Here is a 27,378-nt window from a genome sequence, read left to right as displayed (position 1 = left end):
TGAAACCAAGAGTGGGGTGCCCAACCCAGGCATCCCTGATTATACTTATTTTTTTTTTATTATACTTCTGATCTGATTAACAAGATGCTTATTAGTCTCACGTTCATAGGACCACACAAGGCAAGTATACACAATTCCCTCCTGGTACTGACCTTACATGGTCCCACCCCTACAGAACCTTTGGGCCAGAGCCTCTTCCTTTAGACCTGGTCAGGCCCGTAGGTGGGGGGTACCACCTCTGTGTGACTCTGAGTGAGGTAGGGGGGTGGCGTTAGAAGGGATTGGAGTTTGCTTCATAGGTGGCTTGAGCCAGACCTCCTCCTGAGTCTGGGGTCTGGTGTACCGAAGTGTTTCTCACCCCAGAACTCCTCTGCTGGCCTATAGAACTCCCAAGGTCTCGAGAGACAGGGCTCCCTCTGGAAAGAGTGGTCTTGGCAGCGGTGCCTGCGGCCTGGTTCAACCATCCTCTGAGCTGCCCCAACACTCAGCCCAGCCCAGCCTATTCTGACCCTGCTCCTCCCTGAGGGCCTGCACATACTGTCTCCCCATGCCTAAAGCCACACTACATACTCTGGGTGCTCCAACTGCACTTTTTGTGTCTTCCTGGGAGCCCCACACTACACCCACGTGGACCAGGCCTTGGCCCCAGCCTGAGGGCAGCCCTCATTTAAACAAAAACAAACAAACAAACAAACAAAAAAAAAAAGAGAGAGAGAAGATAAATCTTAGTGTCGCTTTTGTTCTAGTTTCCTACAATAGCACCTGGTTGCCACTAGCATAATCCATACACGGTATGATCCTGCTGGATCTAAATTTGAAATTTAATATGCTACTCTTCTGATTGATGCCTCTACCACTAGTAATCTACGCATGTCTGTTCCCAAAGGATGGTCCTTTAATGCCCACCCACTCCCAGTATAAGCATCCCCTTCTCTTCTCCCTTTTTCCTGAAAGTGCTATCATCCTGTGTATATTTGTTTTAATGTTTTTGTTCATCTTTAACTAAAATATAAGCTTTGGGCAGAAAAGCCTAATTTTGTTCAGTGCTCTATTTCCAAGTCTGAAGAACACTGGCTGGTATACAGCAAGTGCTCAGCAAACATGTGTTGAGTGAATGGATGGATGAATGGTAGATGGATAGACAGATATATTTGTTTAGAACTACCTATGTCTGAAGACATCTGAAAACCAAGGTTTTTTGTCCACCCCCCCATAGGACACCTTTTTATCTAGTAGAAGTTCCAGAGCCTAAAGAAAATGCACCAAGCAGAAGAATTTCTTAAGATAAATTCTTTAAAATGTATATATCCTGGCACTTTTGCAAACCAGCAATGTGGGGGGAAAACCCCTAAGTAGCAGTTGCTTACCTACATTTAAAATTACAATGAATTATACTTTTCTTACCCGGCACCATCAGTTTCAGGAGACTATGCCTTTGTGTATATTTTTAAATCTACACCCAAGTGTTTTTCTTTTCAATATGCACTAAAATGTGTTATAAAAAATCTACATTCATGTACATGAATTCAGCAGAATGACTGGACTAGCAAAAATAAAATTAATTATTCATGTCACCAGTATGTTTAAAATGCAGAGTGGTTCTCAGGAACACACATAATTATAAGTAACGCTATTATTTTTTTTATCATGAAGCCACAGCTGAGGTTAATTAATATTTTTAATAAAAAATAAAATTTTGTTTTTGAAGTTACAAAATGTATTTTGTTAGTTTTAAACATTTTTCATGGAAATATGTGTGCACTCTGCTTACATTTTTCAAACAAATAGCATTAATTTTTCAGGAGCATCTCCAGTGCTGCCAGGAAACAACAGCAGTGTCCGATATATTCAAATACTCTTTTCTTGCTTGAACGCTAATTGGGTCTCTTTACAGAACATTCCTTAGGAATCGATGCTATTCAGGAGGACACTTCGTAAGAGAAATATGCATGTCTCTGACAACTCATCCATGCTTTTAAATGTTCAGCAGTTCCTCTTCCTGAGTGGGACTGCCATGTCCACTCTGAGAAAAGCCCAACTAGAACCCCAGAATTCCTCCCATATGTTTCACTCACATTAACTGATCCTGCCCTACTCTGTAATTTCTTGCTAGGAGTTGCAAACCATAGTCCCTCCGGGCAAAAAACAGAATCTCTCATAGACTTACTCTCTCTCCTTTCTCAAGATTTTTGAAATAAGATAAAAAGAAGGTGAAAAGGGCTATGGATTCTTAAAACCAGGTAAGGATACCAGAGGCAGTTACTGCTCTGAATGCAAAGGACAAGGCCTCACTATTTACTATTCTTATGAAGTATGAGGTTTTTTTCACAAAGATGGATTTATGTATGCTGTAAGAAAAAAGTGCAATAGATAGATCAAAATGGGATGCTTTGGAAACTTAAAAAGGGATAGTATTAATCACATTGGTCTACCAGGGGTGCTGAACTATCAAGCCAACCGAGATGCATGTCTGTCCCATGTAAAAGTCAAAGGTGAAATCTAAGCTTTAAAATAATCACCAGAAGACATAATTAAGAGCATCATCATTAGTAGTGAAATTTCAGAGCTGAATGCAATTCAAGAGATTCCTAGTTAACCCACTTAGAGCAGTAGTAAAGCCAAAGTTTAGCCACGGGAACCAACCTATCTAAGTTACACAACAAGGTAAGGGGTTGTGTTCAAAGTGGAAATATGTCTCATGATCTACTATGTTCTTTCCATTCTCCTAAGTAAAAGGCATTTCTGTGGATCACTATGGTGCTCTACAGTGTGTATATAGCTTGTAAAACAGTCCTGAAAAAAAGAGCCAAAAGATTAGAACAGAATAAATAATTACAATTTTGATCTTAAAAGGAATAGCATAGCTTCAATTTCCTTTCTTCACAGACTGCAACTGAAGGGAATGAACGTTGCCCTTTGCAAGGCTGGCTTACTTTTACTCATTTACGTAAAGTTATATATATTATAAGACATTGCCAGATTATTCAGAAGAGGGAACATTTAGAAGCCAAAATCTTGCGTGACTCTCCTGCCCCTCATCCCAAATTTCTCTCAGCATTCCGAGAAATTTGACTAGCAGTTATTCACAATTTTCCTTCTGAGAGTTGCCCTAGAGAAAGCTTTCTATCTCTCTCTCTGTAAGATCTTAAACACTAGAGTGCATATTAATTTTTCCTGGTTTTAAAAGCTTCTCTTTAAGATGAGCAGGTCTTATGGAAACATTTATGTATTAAATATTCTAAGTAAAACAAATTTTATAAACCTTATATAAGGCACATTAAAAAGTACAATTTTAAAAAGTACCATTAATATTGTTGTACTCACATTTAAAAAAAAGATTTTATTTATTTATTTGACAGATAGAGAGGGAGCACAAGTAGGTAGAGCGGTGGGCAGAGGGAAAGGGAGAAGCAGGCTCCCCACTGAGTAGGAAGCCCGATGCAGGGCTTGATCCCAGGACTCTGTGATCATGACCTGAGCTGAAGACAACCGCTTTACCAACTGAGCCACCCAGGTACCCTGTACTCACATTTTTTAGAGCCATTTACTCAGAAAAGTTGGCAAATGTTCTCATTATTTCATGATATAAACTGTGTCTTTCTAAAGTAAAAAGCAGTCTGAAATTTGATCATCACTCAGAAGAAAAACATTTTTTAAAGCATATTTAAGTAGGAAAGTAAATAAGATCCTATGGGATAACACTTTGATAAATACTCTTTTATAAAAATTCTCTGACTCTATAAAAAATGAAAATGTATTTCTCCCCTACCATTTACCGTGTATGCAGGATGGCTAAACAAACCTCATCTCATCTATTTGAAATGAATTCAATTTAATTTTGCTTAGCCAAAAATCTGTTTCCATAGTTCTAAAACATGCAACCACCTCAAGGTACATTGCCATTGTAGCTTAAGTGGCTCAGTGTTATCACTGAGGAAAATGTACTTTGATTGAGAAAACAGTCCAGTGTGGCTTTTGAAAAATGAAATGACCCCTCTTGGTACACAATTTAGTAAGGCAGTTGATAAAAGCAGGCAGATACGGCCACTACAGAGAGGGTTTAAAGGAAGATGTTTCATCCAATCTGCAAAAATGGGTCAAAGGTTACAGTCCTGGAATTAGCGTTACAAATCACTCTTTTATGATTTTAACCTTCCAAGAGTTTGACAATTTCAACAAAGAAATTAAATTCTACATATATCTGTGATCTCTTCATGGTTGAAGGACAGTTTAAAAATCAAGCAGAGAGAGTCAATTATCATTTGGTTTCACCTACTTGAGGAGCAAAAGGAATAGCATGGAGGGTGTTGGGAGATGGAGAGGAGAAGTGAGTTGGGGGAAATCAGAGGGGGAGACAAACCATGAGAGACTATGAACACTGAGACATACAGAGGGTTTTGGAGGGGAGGGGGATGGGAGTTGGGCGAGCCTGGTGGTGGGTATTAAGGGGGGCATGTATTGCATGGAGCACTGGGTGTGGTGTATAAACAATGAATTTTGGAACACTGAAAAAATAAAATAAAATAAATTATGAGGTAAAGAGAATTTGCAATAAATTATTATTACTCAAAAATAAATAATTTGTTTTCTTCTTTAGTAGTGTGTTTTCCATTTATGCACAACTTATTTCCTGAAATCACATACATTTCATTATCTAAGATCATTTTAAAACTTACTGGTCCAACCTGAAAAGACTGTTGTCACAATTGACTATTTGTGACATATTAATCCAAATTATTTAATTGCCATTATTGGTCTGTTAAAAATCTCAAGATTTAAAATATCTATTTTTTAATGAACCTAGTAATCTTTTATTTAAGTCAATACCTCCTCAAATGAACCAAATAATCACTAATTGATTAGCTCATTTACTTCCATAAACTTCCATAAACCACTGCTGTGTTTAAACATGTAACAGCTTATAACAAAAGGGATTCTTTTCATTGGAAATTAATGGGTAGTTTACTATTTTCCTTTTTTTTTTAAGATTTTATTTATTTGACAGACAGAGATCACAAGTAGGCAGAGAGGCAGGCAGAGAGAGAGAGAGGGACGCAGGCTCCCCGCTGAGCAGAGAGCCCAATGTGGGGCTCGATCCCAGGACCCTGGGATCATGACCTGAGCTGAAGGCAGAGGCTTTAACCCACTGAGCTGCCAAGGCACCCCCAACTATTTTCCTTTTATATTAATACTATAAAATGCTAACTTTTTATTTTTTCTCTTTTAGGGATTGAGCTTGCAAATGCAATAGCTATCTTGCACGTTTTCTCAAAAAACATAACTTCTTAATATATACCAGTTACTAATTGGTAGAATACCTTCTAGGAAAGGTTGGTAAGTCTTTCCTTATTTGGGGTACATCTGGTTTCCCTAGGAACTTAGGCAACTGTAATCACACTAGTGATGAAATAAGACTACTAAGAAAAATCTCTGATTATTTTAAATTTCATTCCTAGGAACATTTCCAACTCTGATTGTGCCACAATGTCCTCTTATGAATTATTATATGTAAAATAAATCACCTATAAAGTGCTTTGTGTTTCATTTTCCTATATCAAACCCATCTTAATAACTAGTTTATTATTAAATAAACTATAAACCAAAAGCCATAATAACAAATCATTAGTGAAATATCAGTAAAGACTATCAAATGGAGCTGATGGAGATGCGTAAATCTGTCTAAAATTCTAAAGTCTTCATCCAAGGGACTGAATTTTATTATTAACAATCTGATTAATGAAACAAGATAGAGAAAATGAACAGAAAGATTATACTATGTGAACACACGTTCCTACTACACTGTATATTCCATAAGGACAAGGGGTTTTGTTCATTGTTGATAATGAATCCCCACCACCTAGGACAATGTACAGCCCATGTAGAATGATCAATAAATATATATTGATGAACAACCAGTGAGACAGCTCATTTTATTTTGTGGCCAAAGTCAAATCAAAAATAAAGGAGGGGTGGGGGGGGAGAGATTGAGAGAGAGAGGAAGGAAAGGGGGAAGGAAGGAGAGGGAGGAAAGGGAGGAAAGGAAGGAAGGAAGGCAGGCACATAAAGGCACATCAAATGCAATACTACACTTATGAATTTACAGACTATCTCTGAAAATTTTTGAACATCTCTCTTCTCCTAAGATATTTTCTCTCTATTCTGTTCTTCCCTCTCCTTCCTATTGAAAGTAAAAATCAGAATCTTTTCTTTCTTTCTCTGGTAAACATACATCAGTAGATAGGGTACTGATATGAGCAGAATTTACCTTCTACTCTCTTTCCAAATTTGACAGACTTAGGTCTGTCTCAAACACTTGAAATAAAATAAATGTAAAAATAATTGTCATGCTTGCTTCTTTAGAATGCAGTTTCCTAGAAGTTAGGATCATGTATTTGGAAAAGCATTATATGGCAACTAATAGATATACTCATTCACTATTAAAAACAAAACAAAAGAAAACAATCAGTTTAGACCTAGGAAAACACATAATTCTGAAAGACATCACAAAAGAATATATACAAAGGCTAAAAATGCCATTAGGGATCTAATAGCATTTAATAGTATGCCTACAGCATTCTAATAGTGTTCTCTGAGGCAGGTAGTTTTTTTTTTTCTTTCTTATTCTTCACTGATGCAATACCAGTGCTTGATACATAGTGGGAAATCACTAATTATACCTTGACTGAATTATTACACTTCCATCTTGTAAAAGTTTGGCATTTAAAAATTCTGTTTTTCAAAATTTCAGATGTAAGACATAAGCTCATTGAAGTGAATCCAAGGTGAGGTCAGTTAATCACATACAATACAAAAAAAGTCTTCTGATAAACTAACAGCGCAATTCTCATAGACAGTGTGGGGGCCTAGCTATAGTGATTAGTTTCAATTCAAATTACCAAGGAACAGCCAGTACAAGAAGAACACCATGATGCCCCTTTGCCTTCAGAAAGCAGAAAATAAATCTTCCAGATTAAAGGTGTCCTCCTGTACCAGGAGGTAAAGAGACAGCCATATAACCAGACACTGGAAACGCAGAGCCAAGAAGGCTCTATAAATAAACCTACCTACATCTACTAATTTATTATCCCAGCTCAAACCCTATTTAGAACTCCTTACTAATAGAAGCTTCCAAACTTAAGATTTCTTTGCCATGTAAATTTCTTATAGATATATGTGTCTTTGTCTAAAAAAGTATAAAAGTTGACTCCCTTGGTCATTTCTATGGCTCTCAATTTTATTATTGAGACTGTGTACATGTAATCAAAATTTTTTTCCCTTCTGTTACTTTGCCTCATATCCATTTCATTCTTAGATCAGCCAGAAGAAACTTGAAGGGTAGAATAAAAGTTTCCCCCTCAACAACAGTAAAAGAGTAGACCTATCATTCACTATGGGAACCACGAGCTTATCAACTCAAAATTCTGAACACTTCAAAATACAACAGAAATTTGTAAGCTATTTCTCTTCAAATTTGTTTTATTTTATTCTGGTGATGTACTGAGACTGAACAAATAAGGCCTTTCAAATACTTCACTAATTTACTTGTTTATTTAACTTAAAAAGTGAAAACACTGTGTAATTAGCAGGCAGTCCCCTCAGCTTGGGCTAGACCAAGGTTATTAATCAAGCTAGCAGCTAACAAACCAATACAAAGCAGTAAATCTCAAATCAACAGTATATAAACATTTCACATTCAAACTGATTACATTATACTAAGCAAGACCCAAAGAAAACCATAGCACCTGAGATCAGAAACAATCCCATTTTAGAAAAGACACATGTAGAAAAGCCCACTTTCATAACCACAGTTCCAAAACAAAGGAATGAAATCCACATACTCACCTGGCTAATGGGTTCTTTCGTCGGAGGCTTTCCTCTTCTGGCTGTGCTAGTAGCTAGGGTTGTGGTGGTTTCCATAATTGATGTGGACATCTCTGACTGCATGGCAGTGGCTGTCGACTCAGTTGTCATTGAGGAAGGCACTTCACCAACAAGTCTCACATTTCCCACTATGGCGATGTTGGCATCATTTTCGGCTGCCATATTCAGAACTTTCAAGCCATTGTAGTAAAGCCCAGAGAGCTGGCCCTGGAAGGGCTGGCCCTGCTCTTTCCCGCCAATTATTATAGTTGCTTGGCTATTGAAGATTGTGAGCTGACGCCCTGTAAAAATAATATTACATACATGCAAAAATGTTGATTGTGAACTCTACATTCTACAAAGGATGATAAAACAGATCTTTCATGGGGTGGATAATGAGAGCAATAAACTATAAGAGAGGCATTTGACTCATAATTCATTGCTTATAAATGAGGTGTCCATGAAATGCATAATCATTGGCAAATACTTGTAAATTCTCAACGTATTGTAAATGTAGTGCTTTTGCTAAAAGACCAATCAAAGATACGTATTATAAATCAATTTTTAGTGGATCCCTTTTTCCTTTTACCTCAAGATCTTACACTGTTGGTCTCTTAAATCTAAATTGTTAAATTAAAAAAAATGTGAGATATCTAACATTTCAAGTATTTGTCATTCTGAAATTACCATTGACAGAAACTGATCTAGAGCAGCTAAATCTAATTGCAAATTTATGATAAAAATTTCATAGTTCATGTAATGGCCACATGTATCTGTATGCTATTCTTTAAAAACGTTTATTTTTTTGAAGGCATAGTCCATTGCTATTTGAATTATTTTGTTTTTCCGGCAATCACACTGAAAAGAAATGCATGGTTTACACTGAGCATGTCAGAGACAAAAAAAATCCAAAAATATTTTCTGATTGGCTTTCAGCAAGTCTATTAAAACAAAACAAAATGAAAAAAAAAAATAGCTTCAGATGTAAAAAGCGGCTTCAGGAATGATACACAAACCGATGGAGAAATTATGGCACATTTCCATCAAACAGCAATCCTCAGCAACAGTACCAATATCATCAAATTGAGTATCCAGTTTTAGCAGATTGCTCTCTGTTCATAAAAAGCATGCACACAACTTTAAGTTCAGTTTTAATTAGGGCTTGTTCTCAAATGCTCTTAGAAGGTTGCAAACGTTAAAGGGACTTCATTTTGACTGGCAATCCATATTGCCCACTATTTAAGATGCCTAGAGTTTAAACCAAGAGTTTTGTTTTGTTTTGTTTTGCTTTGTTTTTCAGGACCATAATAAAGATATCAGAACTACATATATTTTAGTTAATAATTTAGAGGCTGGAACATGTAATATAATCTATGAATGATTTATCATTTTGGGTTAATGCTTGCTGTGAGTACCTTCATAGATTGAGTTAGTGGATTATATTTAACAGTCCCTTTAACCTTAAGTTAACAGGGTAAGATTATTAAACAGCTGGTACGTCTAAAAATGTATAGAAATTATTATACAAGGTATGCAAATATTACTATCTACATTTTACTGTTTTAAATTTGTTTTTAATTTAGTTTTACGGAAAATTTATTTTTTATGTTTATTAGTGTTACAATGAAGTACTACTTGGTTATGTTCAAATTATTTTTTTATTTGAAGTTTTAATCAATGTTTTTTACCTTTGTCGAGTAGCCATTCATCAACTACTCGACCAAGTCGATATGGAATTCGCTGTCTAGCAATCGCCAGGCGCTCGTTATCATTGTTTCCTTTAAAGTTTAAAGAGACATTTCATTGGTTAAAATCTGTAAGGTCAAAGGTTAAAAGTTAATACTTAAAGCTTGAGCTATACAGTTGCCACATGATTTTTTGAAATTTGGAATTTTAAAAAGTTCTACCTAGAACATTTCATGTTTCAGACTTGTCATTCATTCATTTATTTTATTTTAGCAAACAAAATTATTCCTATGTTAATTGAAAATTAGAAATCTGCATTTGAGCTAGGTTATTAAACTTATGTTATAGACAGACCCGAACAACCAATTTAAACAGCATATAATAGCTTTACCAAAAAATGACCATTGATCTCAGGGTTTTGTCTTTTTGATGTTTCTTATTAACTAGTTAAACATGTTCAGGTGAAACAGGTTTAAGTTTTCAAAATACATTCAACCTCTTATTCCAGATTAGTAATTTATGAACACCAAACTTAATACCACCTTTGGCACACTAAAGCATCTAAAATCGGCCTAGAATACTTTATGTCCTATTCAGAAAATAGAAATTCTTATTCATCTCATTTAACACATTTATCACAATGTCTGAATAGTTCTTGCATATTCCACACAAATCGGTTTATCAATCACTTGGACATCACAAGGGAATATATCTTGCACCATCCAAATATGTTATTACAGGAAAAGGCTTTGACAAAAGTGACTTTATTTTACTGTCCTTCAGTTTCACTTAAAGCTTACATGTTGAAATGTATAACACTTGGGAAAAAATTATATGTATGTTCTTTGACTCTCAAATATCTGCTTTTATTAAACCATTCTAAATAATACGTGACAGTGTAAGGAACAAACACAAGCCACCATAGTGCTTCCTACTCACACATTCAAACTAAACGGGAGCCTCGCTTCTTTGAACAAAACATTATCTGATAGAAACACAGTTTAAACTGACCTTGAAAATAGATGAATGTACACCTGATCTATAAAGCACTTAGGAAGATCCAGGCTGCCATCTCAGGGCTCAGCTGCATATAGGACAAGAAGTTTTTCTGGTCTGTGAAAATTAACTAACAAGGGATTTGACCTAAGACGTTTTGGCAAAAGCTCAGAGAACTCAGAGGAGAAAGAAATACTGGAAGGTACTACCGCTGACAAAAGACTAGAGCATTTTGCTCAGAAACGTAATAGATACAAATTTTTCTCAGAATACTTTGTAAATACTTTCTTATACTGTTTCTACGGTACACTATACTTACCACAATAAACCCACCATTATAGTAGCCACATACTTCTAGAGAAATAGGAAAGAACAGTCACTTAGGCCTTAACAATTTGTTCTTTGAATGTCTATTTGACTAGTAATGTTTCATGCATTAGTCCTTAATTTAAAATGTAAATATGTTGTATTCCTGAAACTAACATATCGTTGTGTGTCAACTAGGGGTCATTTTAGTATACTGATAATCTAAATAAAACCCCAAGGATACAAACAGCTTAAATTCTAAGCCCACGTTTGTCTTAAAAGAGTGCACAATTTGTGTTTTCTTCTGTGTGCTTGCATATGAATTATAGTTGGAAAAACACATTAGATATGATATTGGTTATCTTAAGGCTTGAGATGAATGATGAATATGTGGTTTTGGCTTATATTTATTTGATAAACATGTTTATGTGCATAACTTGATAGCCAAACATGAAATAGCTTTTCAAAGACACATACCCTTTGCTCTATTAACTTCTTTGTCCACCAACATGCATATCAATTCACACTGTTATAACTCTCCTGATGACTTTATAATTAGGTGGTTCCATATGCTGTTCACGCTAGAGTGTTTCCATCATCAGAAATTATTTCCTCAAATACCACCCAAATTTAGGCTCCAAATCACCTCTGTTAATATAGCATATTAACAGACCTCTCTGTGTCATCTCTGCAATCAATTGCACCTATGCTCCACATCTCCACTGGTATCTAATAATGCCCTTTGCCTATTATAACGCTTCTCATTGCCTTTAGGACAAAATCTCAAGCCCCTGATGAGATTTGTGAGTGGTTACATGATCTGGTCCTTTTCCACTTCCTGTTCCTCATCTCATGCCTGCCCCTGCCCTGCTCTCCTCTGCCCAACCTCATGAGACTTCTTCCAATTTTTCTAAGGTTCTCCTTCTTCCTCTGGGCATTTGCACTTGTAAGTTCCTTTATTTGAAAGGCTATTCCTCACTCTCACCCCATTTCCATTTTCCCTTAGCCAAACATGACTCATTAATGGAGTCTTCTCAATGGAAGCACTATTTCCTTGGGAGGTCTTTCTTGCTGTCCCCAAGTCAGATTAGGACACTTGACTACATGTTTCCCTAGCACCTGGTACATGTCCTTTGGAACAGGCACTGGCCTTGAAATTGCATATTCAATAAATATTTTCCCTCTGAAGTCTGAAGTTCTATACAGTTAGATACTGTGTGTGTTGTTACTTACTATATTCTCAGTGCTAGCACGATACCTATCAAATAATCTCCTATGAAGAGTCTATGGATTGAGGTAGTGAAGGAAATCTTATTTTTATTTCTGATACCTTCCATGGAACAATTGACTCATCCTACAGCCTAACAACATTCACAAGAAAATGAAAGCAAATACTTATGCCCAGAGAATAGATCCATCTAGCCGAGCCTCCCTTTAAATTCCCAAAGGAAAATCACATAGTTCATTTATAATTTTATCTCTTTAGTGATGGTCACTTGAACATCCACACAGTCAATTCATTACTTGGTAATAATAACTGTTTCATGCCACAAAATAAGTAATCATAGTATTAATAGGGGCAGTAGAAAAGTCCTAAGTAAGATTGGTGGAGAGAATTGACAGCTTTGTATATTTTTTTTGAATAGCTTTAAAAAAAGCAAATAAAAACACATAAAAATATATACACAGATATATACAATTTGCTCTCATACCTTTGGTACTCACAGAACAATTAATATAATTGATTGACACAATTTAAGCCAACAATAGCTCTTAAAGATCCTTGATGAGACTCAGGTAAAACAACATATACACCATATTTCCAAAGAATAACAAAGAGGCCACTTAACAACAAGGAAAAAATTGAGTAGGCAGAAGAGATAGGTATAAAAAGATGTGATAACTTTTTTAAAAAGGTAGCCACATGGATGGTACCATACAATCCCGTCACCCATGAATATCAGATGCCTTCTAGTTCAGAGACCCTTTTTTTTTTTTTTAAACAGAGATTTGATTTTGAAATGAAAGGATAGACTTTAGTCTTTGTTGCAGTAATGGATGATGGGAAATCAGAGGGCACTCACTTCAGTTCAATATGTTTATTTTAGTTTCTAAAGTCTTTGTTCTTGTACTAGAATAAAAAATTAATGACTTCTCTTGTGACAAAATTATATATAAATACACCATCAAGCAAACAAAGACACATCTAAATAGAGGACTGAAATGATGATGTCTTTTAACAGATGAGTCCCAAACCCCTTCTACTATTGAGTATAAAATAGCTCAGATTGTTTAGGTTCACCAGGAATAAGCCTACATTTTGCCTCCACCTCATGATTTTCATTAACAAGCTTCATATGAAAAGTCATTATTGAGGTATATTATTTTAAGAAATTGCTCACAATGCATTTTATTGCATTACAAATTCATAATGATATGTCATTTACAAAACAATCAGTTATTTGGTATGCTTGTGTTCATTTTTAATCATTGCATAGTTCGATATACATCTAAACTTAGCATGTAATATAAAACAACCAATTTAACTGGGAAAGGTCAAAGATAAATATAATTTCCAATGACCTTTCTTTCCTTTTTCAAGGACTGGGACCTAATACCAAACATGCTGAGATGTAGAAACACTACATAGTACTTCTGAGCATGGTCAAAGGAAGCAGGCCTATATGGACAGGACAGATTAGAAACAACTGGAATGTAGGGCCTGTGGGAGGCACAGGTGGTTAAGCAACTGACTCTTTGTTCTGGCTCAGGTCATGATTTCAGGGTCAGGGGATTGAGTCCCACGTTGTGCTCTGAGCTCAGTGAAGAGTCTGCTAGGGTTTCTCTCTCCCTCTCCCTCTCCCTCCAACCCTGCCTGAGTGCGTGCTCTCTCTCTAAAAATGCAAAAATAGATGAATCTTAAAACAAAACCAACCAACCAACCAACCAAACAGTACCTGAATATTCAAATCAAGCCAAAGGTGAATCTTTGGGAGAAGCTATTTTCATTTTCAAATTTCTTAAACCAGAGGTAAAGATAAAGTAATAATGACCCACTTATAAAAGACCTATTTGTTTTGGAATTATTAAAAGGACCCAAGAAGAACTTCAATTTTTAAAAAGCTACAAATCAACTACAGCAATCAACTGAGCACATGTATCAGGTTTATGGTAACAGAACTCATCGAATAGTTAAGACATACTTTAGTTTCATACTTCCTGCACCTTAATAAAACTAGAATGTTTCCCTTTTATTTTCTTTTTCCTCCAGTTGATTTTATGTGGGTTAAGTATGTTGGTACCTCCACTGAAAACGCCACCAGTGACATACACATCTCTGTTGAAATAATTTCCAAGCAACAGAACAGTTTTACATACTGTTCTGTATAAAATAAACTTTATAAAAATAAGTTTTAATTTTATAAAAAAAGTTTATAAAATAAACTTTATAAAATAAACTTGGGTTTATTTTCCTTTGAATCCTTTGAATTGTGAAAGAATTCAGTATTTTTAAAAAATTTTTAAATTTTAAAATTATTAATTTTTAAAATTATTAATTGGACTGTAATTAATACATAACATTAGATTAGTTTCATGATTCAGTATTTTTGACAAAAGACAGGCTTCTTATAATTGGAATAAATTTCTAGGTACAAGTTCTAACTGGAGTGGCCACTTAGGTATAAAGTGCAAACTGTAATGGATGTTTCAAACAAGATTCCAGGGCTGAAAAATAAAAAATAAAATCTGGTTATTCAGACGTAGAGTGCAACTTTCTTTATTTTGACTGAATCCCAGATAGTTTCATTCTCTTACTAACCAATACTGTTTGGTCACACTATAGAATATTAATTTTGTATGAACCAGTAGACATCAAGGAACAAGAGTAATTTCAAAGAATCAAGGTAAGCAGCAAGAAGTAATAAAACTCAAATCCTTGACTTGTGGTTAAATTTCATGGTGGGACTCAGAGAATAAAAAGAAATAAAATTGTAATCATATTTTTATGACTATTGGTCAGTAGAGAAAAGCTATGTGAACTTTGCTAATATATAGTTTTTCTCCTCTCATTTTCATAAATCTTCACTACTGATATGTAATTTCTCCTCGGAAATAAATGTGTCAGTTTTCTAAACGACAGAGTAATATAGTCAGAAGAAAAATAAGGAAAAGCTGTGCTATGAACTCAAAATTTGTCCAAAACAGTATGAAAGTAAAAAGAGAGTTTTTACTTCAAGAGTCAAAATCAATAAGGCTGTTAGTATCATTAATATCATATATATGTCACGTATGTCATATAATATATATATATTCCCTAATCTTGCTCCTCTTTCATCAATCATGATTTTGTCATTGGAGTAAACATAGGCCAGGGAAGTATCTTAAGTAAAATGTTTCGTGCTTAAATGTAAGACAATGATGTGTAGCTTGAAGTTGGGACCACTATGGTGCATATAGATTGGCAGAGAAATTAGTTTCAACTTGGGATCCCCCCCCTTTTTTTTAATTGCAGAGAACTGATGGTTGAGTTGATCTGGGAGAAATTTCGTCAAGTGCCTCAATTCTCTAATGAACCATATATGAGAGACATATTAGACTCAATGAACCTTCAGAAATATGCCTAATTTCCAAGAATATCTTTCTTTGTATTTATTTTAGTGATTTCTTGAAAATGAATTGAATTGTAGATTCCCCCAGTAGGGCTTTCCAAAGTCCGTCAGTAAATATAACATTTGCTTGTAATAGAAATATCTGTCCTTTAACTAAGGCAAAAATGACACAGAATTGATCTGTACAAAAACAGGCGGTAGAGGTTGTGGATCTTGTAGTCATGAGGTCACAGGCCTTCCAGAGTATGCCTGATTCATGGCTACTAGAAAGCAGTGATAGATCTGGATTGTCACCAAGACTTTTAAGACTTTATGGAATTATAAACACATACTACCAGCTTCTAAAAGTGCTTCTTTTCTGACACTGAGCAAACAAACTAGTAAGCCTACAACTAAGTTTCTTGCACTTTGGAAAACCCACCTTTTTTTTTTTTAAGATTTTATTTATTTGACAGACAGAAATCGCAAGTAGTCAGAGAGGCAGGCGGGGGCGGGGGGGGGGGGCGGGGAAGCAGCCTCCCTGCTTAGCAGAGAGCCCAATGCAGCGCTCCATCCCAGGACCCTGAGATCATGACCTGAGCCGAAGGCAGAGGCTTTAACCCACTGAGCCACCCAGGCGCCCCTGGAAAACCCACTTTTTAAAGATGAAAGTGGTCTATAGGTAAAGGAATTAAAGAAAATACTACCAGAAAACAGGATAATAATGTGTTGAGTGGCTTTTATGCTTTACTGTGCTACTGTCTTTTTATATAGGTTATCTCTCATTTAGTCCTCATATTAATCCCAGATCATAAGTATCTTTTTTTCATAAGTATCTTTTATTTTATAGATTTAAAAAAATGAGTCTCAAATATATGATATAACTAGGACAATGTCATACAAAATAGATGGAGGAATCATGTGAACCCAGGAATATTTGACTCCTAAGCTACTCCCTGCAATAGTTGTTTTTTTAAGAAAAAAGTTTCAAACATCCTGAGATATAAAGCCCCAACATCTTCCCTTTAATCCTTATGGCACTCTCTTATATAATGGAAAATATCATGATCTTGTTTTTAAAGGTTCTGTTTTGTTAAGTTTGGGGTGAGATTCTCCTCTTGGGCACATAAAATCAGTAATCTTTCCAAATCCTTGAGGATTTATCAGGAGTCTCTTTTTATCACCTCTATTTTATAGAGTAAGGTAGTGAAGATTTGCTACAGTAGAGATCCCAGTGAGGAATAGCATTTCATTTTCTTCCTTTTACAATGATGCCCTGCCATGCAAGCCAACTGAGACATAAAATACTCTAGGCACTCCTTATATTAACCTCTTACTGTAAGACAAGTCCCAAACATAATAATCTACCAAGTTCATAGATCGTTTTGATGCTATCCTCTCCAGACACAAGTTGTTGAAGGACAAAGTGTCCTAGTCATGAGTGAGAAAACTACTGCATTTTGTTGGCTTGTGGGAAGAGGGATGGGACTCTGCAACATGTTAAAGTGAATTCTGCTCGGACTTCACATCCCTCTCTTTTTTTTCTTCCCTGCTCATCTTTTATCTCTGCTCTTCCCTTTATACCTCTCCAGGGACCCAATGCTTAAATGCCATTCATCAATAACCCAATGCATACACCCATTCCTAGACATAGCTCATGTATCCAAAAGACCGCACCTTCCTTCTCTAGTTCAGTAGTTAAATCCCTTGTTTCTGTAGTATAGCTTAGGTAGACATTAGGAAAGCAATCTAACTCAGTGAAGTCAATACATAAGAACCAACCGTGTACTCCAAAAGTACTGTGTTGAGCACACATCAATACATCTTATAGATCCTATTGTTAAAGAGCCTACACTTTGACGGGGAGACACAGGGCAAAATGAAGGAAGTTAAGTGGAAGTTCAGGACAATAGATAACTTCTCATAAGTATATAATTAACCACTATATGAACTGTACTTGCCACAGAAGTTCAGAGAGGACAATGGACTACAGAAAAACAGAAGGTATGAAAGAACACAAAGGATTTTACCTAGGTCACAAACAACCTAAATTTTACTGAAATAATAGCCAGATAAAGCATAACAAATAACATGGAGGACATGGGGAGATGGAGAGGAGAGGGAGTTGAGGGAAACTGGAAGGGGAGATGAACCATGAGAGACTATGGACTCTGAAAAACAACCAGAGGGTTATGAAGGGGCGGCTGGGGGGTGGGGGGAGGTTGAGGAACCAGGTGGTGGGTAATAGGGAGGGCACGTACTGCATGGAGCACTGGGTGTGATGCCAAAACAATGAACACTGTTATGCTGTAAATAAAAAAATAAAAATAAATAAATAAATTAAAAAAAAAGAAGTAATTTATATCAAAATAATATAAGCCATACAAAAAAAAATGTGTTCTACTATGGATATTAATCCCCAAAAGGTTGATTATTGATTATTCTTTTCAATTTTGTAAAACAGTATACCTGTAGATCTATTTTTTAAGTAAATATATTCTCCAGTAGAATATATTTAGTCTCAAACTAATTGTAAATATAAATAAAATAATTAAAATATTTATGCTATGTGAGGTGAAGCATATAATACACACAATGTTAAAACTACTAAATAAAATATGGTGAAAGTTGATAAGAATTTGAGGGCAATATGCAAAAATGAAAATATTTGAGTTAGGATGGAGGGATTATGGATGATCTTTTAAAATTTTGATTTCATATTGATATTATGTTTGTAGACCCTTCAGTTTTGCTCTCATCTTCTAAAAAAACCCCGGCATTTTCTATAAGTTAAATGTAGCATCTGAATGCAATGCTATACAAAGAGAGGGTGGACCAACCCAGACACCTTTTCAGTCAGCCCACTTAACTTAAACATCTGGAGAGAGCACAGACCACTGCAGCAGGGCAATGTCTATTTATGACTAATGCTTCCTGTGATACCCAAGCTCCTTGTGCGAAAACAGTAGGCCTTTAGATCCAGTTAAACAATATCTTCCTATGAGACTGTTAAGATACTGGGCATGAAAGCCACAGGCTGTCTACTGCAGAGTTTAACAGTTCTTTGGGGAAGAAGTTAGAAGCTCAGAGCACACCTAACTGGGTTAAGAAATTTCTCCCTTCATGTCCTCCTGTTATGTGGAATTACACTAAGATATCTAGTATACTTTTATACAGTAATTTGTAGAAGCCCTTGTTTGTCTATGCTACTTACATTCAAACATTTTAATTTGGATATTGTTTCATCAGAAGTAGAGGTAACCTTGTGATCTTTGGATCTCACTGCCTATGTGGAATGAATAGTGATTTACATGTTCTTCCCTAAGCCTTCCCATGTTGTTGAGTTCCTAATGCAAAGAGACTAAAATATCATATAAAAAACTAGTGACAAGAAATAAAAAGCAACAGGGACAAGCAGATAACAGAATGTACTCTGATAATTTAAAGGTCACACTCTGTTATCACGGATACTGAAGAGTTCTTTTGTACTAGCTGTGTAGCCTTTAAGAGAGAAGAATGGTTTAATAGCTACAAAAACAGAGAAGGCCACTGATAGATATCGCCCCATGGTGAGAAACAGGAAAATGAAATGTAAGAATAGCTCCACACTACCTTAAAAATGACATTTTGCCATCTTCCCAGGTATGAGAATCTTAAGTACCTTCTAAGTCATGTCAAAACATTTAAGCTTATCCACCCTAATAAGAGCTTACATGTATATTTAAGACTTCTTTTCCCAGTCCTTGATTTCTGAGAATCAGAGTATTATGTGGTATAGCTCAATTTTCTGCTTTCTCACACCAACCCTGACTTTTAATCTGTTCTTCTTAATATTTAGACGGTTCTAAGGAAGAGGAAATAAGGAAATGTCTTATCTATCATCTGATATGGATTAGAAATTATACTGAGAAAGTTTCTTACTCTCTGGCAAAGAGAAGTCTGATTACTATTGCATCTTAATCTCATTTTAAGGCACCAGTCTCTCTCCTTCACTTGTAATCTGAATGCAGATTTTTTTTTTTTCCCAATTAGAAAGACGGGGTTTGCCAACTGTATACAAATTGTTTCAGATTACATGTCCTGGAAGTACCAAGGGCAGGCTGGAATGGCCAGTCTTCCTCAATCTTATAAAATGTACAAACTCTTAAATAAAGTAACTATTATTTTTGTAGACAGATTATATACTATAGACATGAACTTAAACCCTAGATGACTTACCCGCAATAAAAATGCATTTTGTATATCAGCAATGATTTCATTTTTTCTCTTTTTTATAGATATTTGTTTCTTTATTTATTTTAGAGAGATGGGGGGAAGGACAGAGGGAGAGTCTTAAGCAGACTCTGTGCTGAGTGTGGAACCTGACGTGGGGCTCAATCTTACAACCTTTAGATCACAACCTGATCCAAAACCAAGAGTCAGATGCTAACTGAGTGTGCCACGCAGGCGCCCCTCTGCAGTGATTTCTTTCAAGTAAACCCATGTGGTCAGACTCACTGTGGAAGAAGAATCCTCAGTGGCTAAGGGTACTGGGCCCTATATCCTGGCTTTCCTTGTGTTTAGCTTTTTAACAGGGGACCAGGAACACAACATTTTTGGACTTCAGTTTTCTCATCTGTAAAATAGTTGTTTGTAAGAATAATCGACATAATAAAGTATATGTAAATCTCTTAGCAAAGTGCGTGGCACAAGGTAGACTCTCAGTAAATACTAGTGATATATTGTGATTGTGTCATTATTTGTTGTCTGGCCTAATCTACATAATAGGATGTATGTACCTAGGAATATAGAGATTGCAGAAATTGTTTCTCACCCATCTGGACATCAGAGAAGTGGTAAGAAAAACAAATCAATTTTTCTTTCTTAAGACAAATAAAGGAACTACACTTATTGTAAGTGTGTCCTCAACCCCACCGATGCTTTGTCAAAAAAACACTGCATTTTCTCCCAAGCAATGTCAAACCTCTGAGAAGCTGTTCTCAGAGGTTTATGCATGGCTACCTGTAAGCCAGTAGGGACACCCAAAGGGAGGTCATTAATTTTAAGAGGCCACACAACAAGAAAAAGCCAAAGGTACCTGCCCTAAGAGAAAATGGAATTCAGGAGACCACCATCTGTTCTGTGCAGCCGCGTAATGACAAGTCTGCTCCCGGAAAAGGAAAACCTTAGAGATCACTGAGGTCTCCAAATGATATTTTAATCTGTATACTAATGCCTCAAAGAGATGCATTTCAAAAAGAATGTCTCTGACTCCTCTTTTTTCCCCTGGAAGGCTTGTGGTAAAAACAGGCTGTAGAAATTATGAACAGAAGTGGATACTGAGTGGCCGAAAACAAGACAAGCCCCCATCTGTAAGATGCGATTAGTGGGCTGTGTGGCCTCTCAAGTGGTCACCAATGCTTATGACCGAGGGTCCCAAGTTAAAGGTAGGGTTGTCGAGAACACACGCTTCAAGCCCTCTTGTTGACATATGCTGTCTGTGGATTTTTTTTTAATAGGGGAATTAATTTTAGACCCATTGAAAAACAAGATATGATCAATGTTTTCTAACTCTGCAAAGATTTGGCATGTTCTTTTTTTTACTTCTTTTTTGTTGTTGTTGTTAACTATCTCATAGTGCTTTGACAAAGTAATGAAGACTTTGAGTTGTCATCTGTGGAGATCTATAATTAAGCCATTACAATTTTCTGATAGGTTTAATATTGCAAACTTGTCTTCCTTCTTCTTTCAGCTATACGGACGCACACACTTCTTACCAGGCAGACATTCCTCTGGCTTCTCACCCTACCCACGCACTGAAGCATGTCACTCCTCTGACAGCCATTTCAAGAGAAGAAAGGCAAGCACAGGTTAGATTTTAGGAGATTTCGATTTTATAAAAAGTAGTCAAGAGGATGGAGAAGTGCATTATGATGCTTGGAAAGAGGTTTGTCTCCTCTTCATTTTAAGTTCTTTGTACCAAAGTGACAAGAGAGGACAATATCAAGAGGCAATATGATTTTTTCCCCCCAAATCTATAACTGCTCTTTGCAAACCACTTTCGTCCAAAATTTATTCAAGTAAAATCTTTTCTTGGGTTCCTCAAACACCTGTGACCTGGGAAACTATACTGTGGGGGACATTTCTGGTTCAGGAAACAGCCTCATGAGAGTTCCCATCCAGTCAAGTCTAACAAGATCAGAGTGGAAAATCTGCAGATGGCCTAAGTGTAGCTACCAGTATGGACCGGGATCACCAATTAAGAAGTACCCTGCATCTCTCAGAATGAGACTATGTGTGAATGTATTCACTGCTACCAGTATTTCCCCTAAATACAGAACAGAAAGGAGAGAAGGATAAAAAACTACAAGTATGTCTTAACCAAGTTTAAGCTGATACTCCACTAGTAAGTGTAACTGGAATTTGTCCACTTACATGTTATTCTTGCTGTTCTTCTTCCTTTTTTTTTTTTTTTTTTTTAAGCTGTGTCATTTTCAAGGAAAGGGCTAAATTAGTTGGGTCATACAACTCTGGTCTAATTAATACTTCATTTAAAATTTTTCCTGAAGTCTTTAAAGTACAACTGGCCTTGTGTTGACTTCAGTGGAAATAATCAGTTTATGGACATCTTCCAAAGGACCCTTCTAATACTTGAAAACTGTTATGGGCTGAATTTTACCTCCCATTCCCTGAAACTCATGTGGTGAAGCCTTAACTCAGTACAGCAAAATGCGACTATATTTGGAGAGAGGGCCTTTGAAGAGGTGATGCAGTTAAACCAATACCCTAAGGGTGAGCCCTAATCCGAGCTGTATCCTTGTAAGAAGAGGTAATCCAGACACACACAGAAAGACACCAGGGGCAGGTGACCAGAGCAAAAAGACTGTGTGAAAACAGAGAGACGGTGGCCATCCGCAAGCCAAAAAGTGAGGCCACCAGAGAAATCAAGCCTGCCAACACCTCAAGACTTCTAGTCTACAGAACCATGATGGGATCACTTGCTCTTTAAGTCATCTAGTCTGTGGTATTTTGCTATGGAGCCCCTAGCAAACTAAAATAGAGATCATTTAAAAACTATTTAAAAATATGTATCGTTGGCCTAATCACATATCTTGGATACCAAGCAGATGTGACAGCATTTTGCTACAATGGCTACAAGGTCTGGATAGGGGGTGCCTGGGTGGCTCAGTGGGTTAAAGCCTCTGCCTTCAGCTCAGGTCATGATCCCAGGGTCCTGGGATCGAGCCGCGCATCAGGCTTTCTGCTCGGCAGGGAGCCTGCTTCCCCCCTCTCTTTCTGCCTGCCTCTCTGCTTACTTGTGGTCTCTGTCTGTCAAATAAACAAATAAAATCTTTAAAAGGTCTGGATATGAATACTCCTGGGTTTACATTTTAACAAAGTACCAATTGTCAAAATTGTACCCATTTTAGGGGCTCCTGGTTGGCCCAGTAAGTTAAGCATCTGCCTTTGGCTCGGGTCATGGGATCGGGTCATGGGATCGAGCACTGCATTAGGCTCCCACCTGCTTGGTGGGAAGCCTGATTCTACCTCTCCCACTCCCCCCTGCTTATGTTCCCTCATTTGCTGTTTCTCTCTTTGTCAAATAAATAAAATCTTAAAAAAAAAAAATCGTACCCATTTTAATTACAAAGTTTGATTGAAGAGAGCATTTTTTTCCTTCTCTGGATTAGCTTTTAAATCATAATATTCTGCAATCCAACTGGTAGTTCACACAGTTATAGAATGAACTCTACCAATGTACAGTTTGCATTATTTAAGGTATAAGATAATGATGAAGTTGATTTCAGCACAAAAAAATATCAGCACGATATATATACCTATATTTATAAATAGGTCTAGGCATACACATAGTTCCATTATGTCTATAGTACAACTTTTGCAAAAGGAATTATTTAACATTTCATATTGTTAAATGAAATTTCTTAAACAAACAAAAAAAGAGATCCCATTTTACTTTGCGGTCCCCTGTAGCTTCATTAACACAGATGACTGGAGTACTATTTTTTTTTCCCATTTATTTTTTTCAGCATAACAGTATTCATTGTTTTTGCACAACACCCAGTGCTCCACGCAAAACGTGCCCTCCCTATTACCCACCACCTGTTCCCCCGACCTCCCACCCCTGACCCTTCAAAACCCTCAGGTTGTTTTTCAGAGTCCATAGTCTCTTATGGTTCGCCTCCCCTCCCCAATGTCCATAGCCCCCTCCCGCTCTCCCAATCCCACCTCCCCCCAGCAACCCCCAGTTTGTTTTGTGAGATTAAGAGTCATTTATGGTTTGTCTCCCTCCCAATCCCATCTTGTTTCATTTATTCTTCTCCTAAAATGTAGTGTTATTTTTAAGTTGTTAATTTATTTTAAAAGTTTCCACAAAAGAAGCCCCCCTCCAAAAAAAAAAAAAAAATACTGCATAAAACAAATTCCGACTTAGGTAATGATTACATAAGGTGAGGTGAGTTTTTTTTTTAACTAAAATATACTGATGCTTTCTTCAATTTAGTAACTATTGCGAGATCACAGAAAGTTTATTGTGCCCACTTCCAAATCTCTGAAAACAAATTCTAAGTCCCAAAGGAAAAGCCTATATTATTTATGTACATTTCTAATCTTAAATTTGCCGGAGGAATCTTGTTCAACAAACACACACAAAAAAATGATTTTTGTGGGGGCTTGCTAAATGGTCATGCCAACAAACAATAACTACAAAAATAACAACTTTCATTGTTAACTTGAAGTATTTATCATCTACCCAAAAGACTAAGTGAGTGTCTTACTCTGTTCTCTTTCTCTTTTGGGGCTTATTATTCAAGAAGGATGCCAATTCCAAGCCCAACTTAGATAAGGTTTACCTGCCTCCCGGAAGCCACCCAGCAATGGGGGTAAGAGACTCCACGGAAAATACCCAGGACAGTAGAAGGTCTAGCAAATGGAGGACTGTACCAATTAGTGCCAAAACAAAAAGACCTGAGCTTTATATGAATGTAATAAACTCAAGGCACCTTGTATTTCCCAAGAAATTAAATATAGCTTCACCACTTCCACCCATATGACCAGACTTCAATAAACGTTTTGGCCTCAACTTATTGGAGGAAATGTTTGGTAGAAGTAGGTGGAAAAGCTTTGTCTTTGCCCTTGGCACTTCTCTTCTGACGTTCCTGGAGCCTGCACCCTGAGAGAGAGGCCAACCTTCACTCAACACCAGGGTCTCTACCTCCACCTCTCAAGCTAGAGTCCAAGCAATACCAGCATAGCTCTGCACCTCTTACCTTAGCTCTGGACATTCATTCTTGACCCCTCTAGCTTTATATGCTACACTTTATTCAGAGGGGATACTGAAATGTGTTTTCACCAATAAACTATGAACTCTAGGAGAAAAGGGATTGTGTCTGTTTTGGATCAGCACTATATTCTCAGCAGAGACCCATGCATACTGGAGGTCTTAAATAAGTATTTTTAAAGAATTACTAAACAAATTAACAAACTGCACCCTCTTACGCACTTATCTCTTCCACTACCCTTTGTCTTTTGCCTTGCCATACTGAATCTCTTTACTCTGGAATATTTTTTTGTGTTGGCTTATTTCACACTCCCAGCTGCTTCTTCATGGTTCAGACTTATTGATTCTATCTTCCATTCCCTCCCAATCCTGATTTTTGCAGGTGAAAATAAGTAACCACATGACTGGACTCTCAATAATAGAGGAAAATAGAAGCAATTCTACAGTGAGATTTATATATGGAGTCAATTTCCTTCATGAAATTTGATACAGTTTGATTCTGCTTTTTGTGGGAATATACAACAATTCTAGTGGATGAGAAAACTGGGAATCAAAAAAGTCATAGAACCACTAATCTTTTTTAGGAAGTCCTTGGGCATTCTGATTAAAAACCCCACATACAGGCCCTTAGACATCAAGGAGTGCACAATTATGTTACAATTTCAATCAAGAAGTAGACAAACATGACAAAAAAAGAAGGTATATCTTATAATAAGCTGGTATTTAATAGAGTTTATGCCAAAAACGTTCTATGCAATACATGCTTTTTCTTTAGCTGGCATAGAGAAGTATGGATAGGGTCCCAGAACTGCCTTTAATTACATGCATAACCATAGGTACTTTATTTGACTGGTCTTTGATGAGTCAAGCAAACAAATAAATTAGAAAAAAAGCAAATAAAAATAAAAAATAAATTAAAAAACTCCAGAAGATTCTATGTTGCCATGTTATTTGATGACTAAGAAATTTCAACTCATGACTAAGATAAAGGACTACAACATAGCATACTATCAAGAATAGACAGCTTTTTAAACACTTCACATTGCCACAATAATTTAGGTGAAATTCATAGTACAAGTAGATGACATATTTCTCACCAAAAATATTAAAGTCGCCTTTTAATAGCCCCAAGAGAAAAAGCTTCCAGTTTGAAATTTGTGACATCTTGGGTTCCTAAATACTTAAAATATAAGACTATTAAGATTTATGGAAAGAAGTAATCAGATCTATTTGATTTTTATGGGAGCTAGAAAATCCCAAGTTCAAAGCTCAGTTAAGTACTCAAGGACATGTTATTGAGTTATAAGTATATTGAATGCTCAAGGACATGTTATATTCTTTTCAAGTATTAACACATCTGTAAGATGGAGATAGTTTATGAGATTATTTTTGAGAATAAGATGTAATTTGTATAAAGTACCTTGAATAGTTTCTAGTACATAATTGGTGTTGAGTAAATAATGGCTACTATTGTTTTCATAGAGTACACAGTATTATAGACCTGTAGAAAAGAAAAAGACTTTAGCGAGAACCTGGTCCAATGCCCAGTTGAGGAAAGATGGGTTGGATAACCTTGACAAATCAGTCCCTCGAGCTCTATGGAATTAGAAGGCAATTGGAAAGTTACCATAGCTCAACCAAAGTTGAAATAAAATATCCCATAGAAGTATTGTTGTTCAGAATTACTTCCCATTTAAAGAAAATAAATAAGTAAAGAACATTATCACATATTATGGGCAAATACAATGGACCTTCTTGTTTTGATTTGTTTTGTTTTGGCTATAGAGTGAAATACTCTAATTTTACTTAATCATTACATTTACTTTTTAAAGTTAATAGCTTCTAGATATATTCAATACAGACTAACAGTAAAGATCAAAGTAAGAAATTGGAATGACAGATATAGAAAAAACAAATCAAAAGACCAGTCATCTTTGGTTTCCTATTGCAAGGGCAAGAAATTAGTAACATAATACTAGAAAAATATAAATCAGGAAAATCAGATTTTTTAAAAAACTCTCCATATAAAAGCAAAAAAAAATAAAATTTGAAAAATAAAATTCCGGAATGTGAAATATCAGAACTGAAAGAAAGCCAATGAAACCTACTATACATCTTTCTTCACCCATATAAATTCTTTTCTTGCATCGCCCACGTTAGGGAGTCACTGAAGGACTGAGGGTCAGGAAGAGATATAAGAAAAGCAATTTCAAGAAGATAAACATTTTTGCTATATACCAAATGGATTATAATAATGAGGGCTGAAGAGGAATATAGATGGTTTTCAGCTGAGAACAAGGGGCCCAAATGTAATAAAGGCCTTACATCACGAAAATAATGCCAGCACGGATAGAACATGATGGAAAAGGGGAAATCTGAAGGAAGAATTAGTGAACTGGTACCTACCATTGGACCCAGCGCCTGATCTGATGCGATAAGTAAAAGATTTTGATCTATGGAGGTAATAAGATGAACTATGTTATTAATGACATAAGCTGGAAATTTGAGAGGATAAGGTGGCTTGAGAAGCTGTAATTTAGTTAGAGTAAGAATTCAGCTGCAATCAGAAATATACATCTTTGTAGAAATGAAACTCCATTGTGCTGATCACTACCTATTCACCCAGATTTTATTAAAATTTAATGGGTACATCCCAATAGCACC

General features: G+C 36.2%; 1 protein-coding gene across 34 annotated transcripts in view; it reads right to left on the bottom strand.

Moving 5' to 3' along the window:
* NRXN1 (neurexin 1) overlaps positions 1-27,378 on the bottom strand; it is a 1,247,328-nt gene that overhangs the window by 135,666 nt on the left and 1,084,284 nt on the right. For 23 of the 34 annotated variants that reach the window (XM_045979150.1, XM_045979153.1, XM_045979158.1 and 20 more), the window contains 2 exons: positions 9,549-9,638; positions 7,843-8,162 (listed from right to left, as the gene is read on the bottom strand). In XM_045979150.1, the coding sequence (XP_045835106.1) occupies positions 7,843-8,162; positions 9,549-9,638 (410 nt within the window). The remainder of the gene's footprint in view (positions 1-7,842; positions 8,163-9,548; positions 9,639-27,378) is intronic. The other 11 variants (XM_045979171.1, XM_045979173.1, XM_045979174.1 and 8 more) reach the window with 1 other exon arrangement.

The sequence above is a fragment of the Meles meles genome, chromosome 15 (assembly GCF_922984935.1).
Source record: "Meles meles chromosome 15, mMelMel3.1 paternal haplotype, whole genome shotgun sequence".
NCBI classification, from domain to species: domain Eukaryota; kingdom Metazoa; phylum Chordata; class Mammalia; order Carnivora; family Mustelidae; genus Meles; species Meles meles.
Note: the sequence above shows the minus strand (reverse complement) of the source record. Positions and strands in the feature narration are given on the sequence as shown.